This window comes from Patagioenas fasciata, chromosome 1 (genome assembly GCF_037038585.1).
Source record: "Patagioenas fasciata isolate bPatFas1 chromosome 1, bPatFas1.hap1, whole genome shotgun sequence".
In the NCBI taxonomy this organism is placed as follows: Eukaryota; Metazoa; Chordata; class Aves; order Columbiformes; family Columbidae; genus Patagioenas; species Patagioenas fasciata.
The window spans coordinates 38593311-38600553 of record NC_092520.1 but is presented as its reverse complement, the minus strand read 5'-3'; the positions used below and the strand labels follow the sequence as shown (position 1 = coordinate 38600553).

The 7243-nt window shown below is 46.2% G+C and overlaps 1 protein-coding gene across 1 annotated transcript; it reads left to right on the top strand.

The window, feature by feature from the left end:
• The first annotated feature begins 1267 nt into the window (after positions 1 to 1267).
• PCDH20 (protocadherin 20) lies at positions 1268 to 6745 on the top strand. Its single transcript, XM_065838180.2, has 2 exons — positions 1268 to 1454; positions 2638 to 6745. Exons 1-2 carry the CDS (start codon positions 1314 to 1316, stop codon positions 5332 to 5334), a joined length of 2838 nt encoding a protein of 945 aa, XP_065694252.1. The 5' UTR covers positions 1268 to 1313; the 3' UTR covers positions 5335 to 6745.
• The last annotated feature ends 498 nt before the right edge of the window (positions 6746 to 7243 follow it).

The window sequence follows — 7243 nt, the reverse complement described above, 5'->3', positions numbered from 1 at the left end:
TTCAATTCAGCTTGTGCCACTGCCTTCATCCTCACAACATCCAAGAACATCCCAGGAGAACAATATGTTGTGCATTTTTCACTTTTTTTTTTTTTCCTTTTTCTTCTGAAGGATTCAGTATTACAACAAATTTGAGCATAAGGCTGATTTTGGATTGGGATTCTAATTATTGGGTTTTTTATTACTCCATTTTGGATTGGACACGAAGTCTGCCTCAAGGAACTGTAGAAGGAAAAGGGAAGAGTGTTTTTTTTTGACTGAAGGCAAAATTTTTGCTGTCCTATATGTTTATAGTACCTAAGCTGAGATCAAATGCCTGCACACTCTGCTTGCCATGAAGCGTGAAGACATTCAAGGTGGTCTTCAGACCATGTGATTTAGAAAGTTCAATCTCCTGTGCAAACCTTACTTTTGTGAAAGGTAGCTCCACTGTGCTTGACAAATGCAACTGCCTACCAGAGTCCAAGAACTCGCAGCAATAACCTGGATCCAGACCACTGAACACTTTAAGGCTAAAGACAGACATCTCAAATTCCATTTGAGATCTTGCAGAAAGACATTATAAGGAACACAGGGCAGGTTAGCTATCCTTTTGATAGTCCAAGATGTTATGGGTGTGCAATTAGACTTGAACTAGCTAAACATTCCTGAGCGCTGCTAATTTCATGTCTAGTTCTATGGCAGTCTTATAGTGTAGCCAACAGTGACTGAGGACTATAAAATGAGAGCACACAACTTTCTGCTGCAGGGGACCTTCAGCTTGCTTGCCAGCAGGAAATTGCAGTTGCTGCTCTAATTTGGCAGGACGCGCACCTTCCACCAACTAAACACTTGCAAACTCCTCAAAACATTACTTTCATTTCATGAAACACAAGTCGCTTACTTCTCAACAGGGCTCGGCAACGCTCCTTAAACCCAGGCAGCTTTTAATTCTTTCTTCGCAACACAACGTCTTTCCACAGAAGAAAGGAATTTTTTCTTCCTTATAGTTTCTAACTGGGAGTATTCTTCTTTCCCGGGTCCAAGTGTTTCCCGCGCACACACAAACACACATACACCCCGATCCGACGCGGACGCGCCACTGCGCTTAGCAGCGCGTCACCGTGCCCGCCTGCCCGTCCGCCTGCCCCCGGCGCTGCAACATCCTCCCCGTGCGCTCCCTCCGCCGCCCTCTCGCCGTACCCGTGACTATCGACTGTGCCCCCCCTTTCCTTTCCTCCCCTCCCCGCGGCGGCGGCGGTGCCTCCCGAGCGGAGGGGGAGTGTCGTGGGCGGTGCGCAACGACCCAGCGCGGAGGCGTCGGCGGCGGGGGAATGGGCAGCCGCGGGGAGGAGAGGCGCCGGGCGGGCGGAGGAGCGGGCGGGCTGCTCGGGTGCAGCCAGCGGCGGCAGCGGCGGCCGGGCATGGGGCCCCCGGGCAGTCGCGGCAGCAGCACCGCCCGCGGCAGCCTGCAGGTGAGGGCTGGGGCGGCGGGAGGGGAAGTGCCGCGTCCGGCCCCCCGAGCGCGACTTCGCACGCAGCAGCAAAATCGGCAAAAAAAAACAGGCAACGCAAAACACATATATATACATATGCGTATATATATGTTTGTTGTTTTTTCTTCTCTTGGCTGCGATCTCCACAGATCAGAACAGCCGTGAAAAGTTTTTTTTTTTATTATTATTTTTTTATTTTGTTGCTGCTACCGACGCGGGTTTTACCAGAGAGCCGCGGATAAGGGAAATGGATGGTTAAAAGGGGAGAAGCCACCCTCCAGCCCTTCCCTTGTGAAAACGATGCCAGAAGCTACTTTCGGAGAGCCCGTTTCCGTACGCAGCGGGCTGGGGACGCGCTTGCTAACGCGGACAACTTCCTTCGCGCAACCTCTCCGCGGCTCATCTGTTCAACTCGGGTTTTAAGCCGGCAGCCAGAGGGGGACCGCCGCGGGGCTGCGCGGCGGCGTGGGGACGGCCGGGGTTCCGTGGTGGCAGGTCTGGGGCAGCCGGATCGGCGGCCGCAGGGGGCAGGGACCCACGTGAACTGCGGTGGCGGTGCGGGGCTCCGCTGGGACCTGCGCTGGCTGCGCGGTGCGGGCCGCGTCCCCGCTGCACCACAGGGCCAGTGGGCATGCGAGAGGAACAGGTTTTTTTAGGACGGTGGAGAGATGGGGGGAAGAGGAGAGATGTGTTTCACATTGCTGCTGTGGAAAGAAGAGGGGGCAAGCAAACGTTTGGGGGTGTGTAGGGGGATGCCTTGCTTGAAGTGTGCTTGTATGTAGGAGGCTGGGTGCTGCTGGCGTGAAGGGGGGCGAGCTTGAGGTGAAGAGTGAAGAAGAGGTGAGATGGCATGTCCAGCACAAGTGCTTCGGGTGTGAGAGGGAGGCAGGGTGCCCCTGGACCATCCCTAGCAGTGTGTATTTGCTGTGGGGAATGCAGCCGGTGTTGCCTGGAGGTGCAGACGGTGATGCCCTGGAAGTATCTGCTGTACTGAGGAGAGAAGATGGGGGGAGAGGGAGGATGACTTCGTGTTGCAAATTCCTTACTCCCTGCTTGAAGTGGCAGTGGAGGAGGCAGTAGGCAGTGGGGGGGCCTGCCTCCTGCCTCCCTTCCTTCTCTAACACCAGCCCCTCCCCACACCCCTGTGCCTTTCTGTCCTTAGCACTTGCTCCTCTTCCTGCTCTTCGTTGGACCTTTCAACTGCTTTGCTAGTTACAGCCGTGCCACCGAGCTCTTCTACAGCCTCAACGAGGGGCTACCTGCTGGTGTGCTCATCGGCAGCCTGGCCCGTGACCTACGGCTGCCAACAGCTGGTGGGCAGCGCTCTGCGGCCTCCCAGCCCCCACTCTCCTTCACCCTGGCCTCCCATGGCTTGGGGGGACAGTATGTGCATCTGGACAACCGTTCTGGAGAGCTGCATACCTCAGCCATGGAGATTGACCGGGAAGCTCTGTGTGTGGAGAGCAGCGGGGCCACCGTCTTTGAGGGAGCAGCTGTTGTCTCCTCCTCCTCACCTTCATCCGAGTCATGCCTGCTGCTGCTGGATGTGCTGGTGCTGCCACAGGAGTACTTCCGGCTGGTGAAGGTAAAAATTGCTATCCGGGATGTCAATGACAATGCACCCCGCTTCCCTGTTCCCCACATCCACCTTTCAGTGCCCGAGAATGCACCTGTGAACACCCGCCTAGCTATTGAGCACCCTGCCCTTGACCCTGATGTGGGCACCAATGGTGTCCAGACCTACCGCCTGCGAGATAACTATGGTGTCTTCACCCTGGATGTGGAGGAGAATGAGAGCGGGGAGAGGACTCCCTACCTGATTGTCATGGGGGCTCTGGACAGGGAAACACGGGAAGAGTATGTCACAGTCATCATTGCTGAGGATGGGGGAGTTCCTCCTCTTGTGGGTAGTGCCACCCTCACTATTGGTATCAGCGACATCAATGACAATTGTCCCCAGTTCAGTGACTCGCAGCTCAATGTCACTCTTTATGGGAATTCCAGTCTAGGGACACATGTGACCACTGTCCATGCAGTAGATATGGACCTTGGTTCCAATGCCCAGATAACCTACTCCTACAGCCAGAAGGTCCCCCAGCCATCCAGAGACTTGTTCCATCTAGACGAAAGCACAGGGACTATCTCACTCTCCAATAAAGTTGATGGGGATGCTCCAAGGCTCCACAGGCTGATCATATTGGGGAACGGTCCTGGTTGTATCCCTGCTGTGATCACAGTGCTAGTGACCATCATCAAAGTCATGATGAGACCACCTGAAATTGTCCCTCGTTTCATAGCTAATGAAGCAGAAGGCGTGGTGTACTTAAAGGAACTGGAGCCTATCAACACACCGATAGCATTTTTTACCATCAAAGACCCTGATGAAAAATACAAAGTCAATTGCCATTTGGATGGTGATGGACCTTTCAGACTTCAACCATACAAACCATACAATAATGAATACCTGTTAGAGACCACAAAGCCTTTGGACTATGAGACACAGCAGCTGTATGAAATCTCTGTAGTTGCGTGGAACTCAGAAGGATTTCATGTCAACAAAATAATCAAAGTACAGGTTTTGGATGACAATGACAACTCACCAGTTTTCTCTCAACAGCTGATAGAATTATCCATTGAAGAGAACAATGTTCCCAATGCTTTCTTGACCAAACTGCATGCCACAGATGCTGACAGTGGAGAAAGAGGGCAAGTGTCCTATTTTTTAGGGCCTGATGCCCCTTCCTATTTTTCTTTAGATAAAACCACAGGAGTTCTTACAGTTTCAACCCAACTGGACAGAGAAGAAAAAGAGAAATACAGATACACTGTCAAAGCAGTAGATTCTGGGTTTCCTCCAAGAGAATCAATAGCAACTGTCACCATCACTGTATTGGATAAAAATGATAATAGTCCAAGATTTATCAATAAGGATTTCAGTTTTTTTGTGCCAGAAAACTTTCCAGGTTTTGGTGAAATTGGAGTTATAAGTGTCACAGATGCTGATGCAGGGCAAAATGGATGGGTTGCCCTTTCAGTTCTGAATGGAAGTGATATTTTTGTCATAGATACTGGAAAAGGAGTTTTGAGAGCTAAAGTCTCCCTGGACAGGGAGCAGCAAAGCTCCTATGTTCTGTGGATTGAAGCAGTTGATGGCGGTGATCCAGCCCTCTCCTCTACTGCAAAAATAACTATACTTCTTCTGGACATAAATGACAACCCCCCTTTGGTCTTGTTTCCTCAATCTAATATGTCCTATTTGTTGGTCCTTCCTTCTACTCTTCCCGGCTCTCCCATCACTGAGGTCTATGCTGTTGATAAGGACACTGGCATGAATGCAGTCATAGCTTACAGTATCATAGGAAGAAGAGGCCCTCGACCGGAGTCATTTAGGATTGACCCTAAAACTGGTAATATCACCTTGGAAGAATCACTGATGCAAAATGACTATGGCCTGTATCGACTTCTTGTAAAAGTTAGTGATCACGGCTATCCAGAACCTCTCCATTCCACTGTCATGGTGAACCTTTTTGTCAATGACACCGTTAGCAATGAGAGCTACATTGAAAGTTTGTTAAGAAAGGAGCCTGATATCAGCATAGAAGAAAAGCAACCGCAAATATCCATAGAGCCTACACATAAGAAAGTGGAGTCAGCATCCTGCATGCCTACCTTGGTAGCTCTGTCAATAATAAGCTTGGGTTCAATTGCTTTAGTAACAGGGATGGGCATTTACATCTGCCTAAGAAAAGGCAAAAACCATCACAGAGCAGATGAAAACTTGGAAGTACAAATCCCATTAAATGGAAGAATTAGTCTACACATGTTGGAGAAGAAACCAATGGAGATTTCTAACATTTAATGTTTCTTTGTGGATAAATCCAACACCTGAAAAACCTTGGACAGCTCTGAAACAACTAGCCATGGCTTGTATTGACAGAGGTTACAATGAAGGACTGGACTGCTAATTTATAACTTAATAATATTATAATTGTAAATATCTGTTTACAGTTTTTTAAATTGAAATTCAGTGTACAGTTTTTTTATGAAACCTTAGTACTAACAGATAGCACCCTGTCTATAAAAACATGGAGATCATTTGCAGCTTTCATAAATCAATAAGATCAGTGATCATAAAAAGGGGAAGGTAAGATGATTATTTAAACACAAGTTTTAGAAGTATTTTTAACCACAAGAGGGCATCAGATGCTCCTGAGCAGGGAGCTGTTCGAGGTACTGTCCATAAGATAAACACAGAATATATTTTAAATATATTGATTTTAATATAAATGCACATTGGCATACAGACATTTAACCACACACACAAAAAAATGTCTGTCCCAATGTATGTATAATTAAAAAAATAAAGACATTAAAATGCACTAGTAATAATAAAAAAGAAAAATGAAAAAACAGAATGTTTATTACCTCACAAGTAAAGCTTATACAGTAGGATAGAAAAGGCATTAACAAGAAGTGCAATTCCTGTTGAGCAAGAATGCAAGCTATTGTAATGAGAATCTGAACTGCTGTGATGTATCATCTTTCATTTGCTCCAGATTTCACCTACATTTATCATTTGCTCCAGCAATCTGCTGGTCATTTTTTGTGGAAAATAATATTTAATATTTCCTACAGCAAATAATGACAGAACCCCACGCTCATCCTCGCAAACATGCCAGATGCAAGGAAGCAAGGGAATGGCTAAATCTTTAGTTGTCACAGAAGCAGTGATATTTTTGTACTTCGAGCAATCTGTCAGTAGTACTCCATCAGTTTGGTTGTGTAATAGATTTTTTCATGTGATACTTCTGAATCTGATCAGCCAGATGAAAACAAAAATCACTTCATATTCTAAGGAATTATAGGACTTAGTTTGTTCTGACTGTTGCTTCTTTCTGGATTGGTATTTCCTGTGAAAGATCTTGTTTCTGACTTTTGACAACCATTCCTGGCTCCTTTTCATCAGCTTTGATTTTGGATTAGATCCAAAATCTGACTTGTATAACTGGTGGCATATTTTCTTGATAATTTATTGTTTGCTGTATCCTCTGCAACAAAGCAGCAGGTTTAACAGTGGTGTATCACTTTCACTTCATTTTAAGAGCTGAGAACTATCTTTTGTATGATGATTACATCAAATTTCTCTGTGTGAACAAGATAAATTAGTGTTATGCTTAAAACTGATTACTTTGATTGCTGGCATCATATGTCTGTAATGTACCAAAAGTGTTTATATGTCTGCAAATTAAAGCTATATATTTTCATAATAACTTATTCTCTCTGTGTGTCCTAGAATTTTAATTATAAAGCTAAATATTAGTTTTAAGAAATGCATATTTTGCAAATGGTTGGGTGCTGGCTGTCTTCTCTGACATAATACTGCTCAAAATTAGTACACTTCAAAACCATAAATGAGAGCTTATACTGTACTTCTTAAAATTATTGGAAAAGACAATTGTATTTCAGCTGGTGTAAGTGGGGTGGCAGCTGATACCTATTTTAAAAGTAGGGAATGCAATTTGAGGCAGTTTTTGGTTTTTCTCTCTCTGACTGGCACATTACCTCACCCTGAGCCTATTGAGATGTTGGAGCTTCATATAGAAGTTGGTTCTCCTTAGCCTAAGCAGGAATATTAATATAATGCCCAGATTTTGCTGTTCTACCTATAAGAAAAAGTTGTTTTTTCAGGTAAGATTTTTTCTATTTATGCACGGTTTGATAGGTGAATTTCATGACAAATTAATTCAGCTTGACAGAGGTTTGTGGCT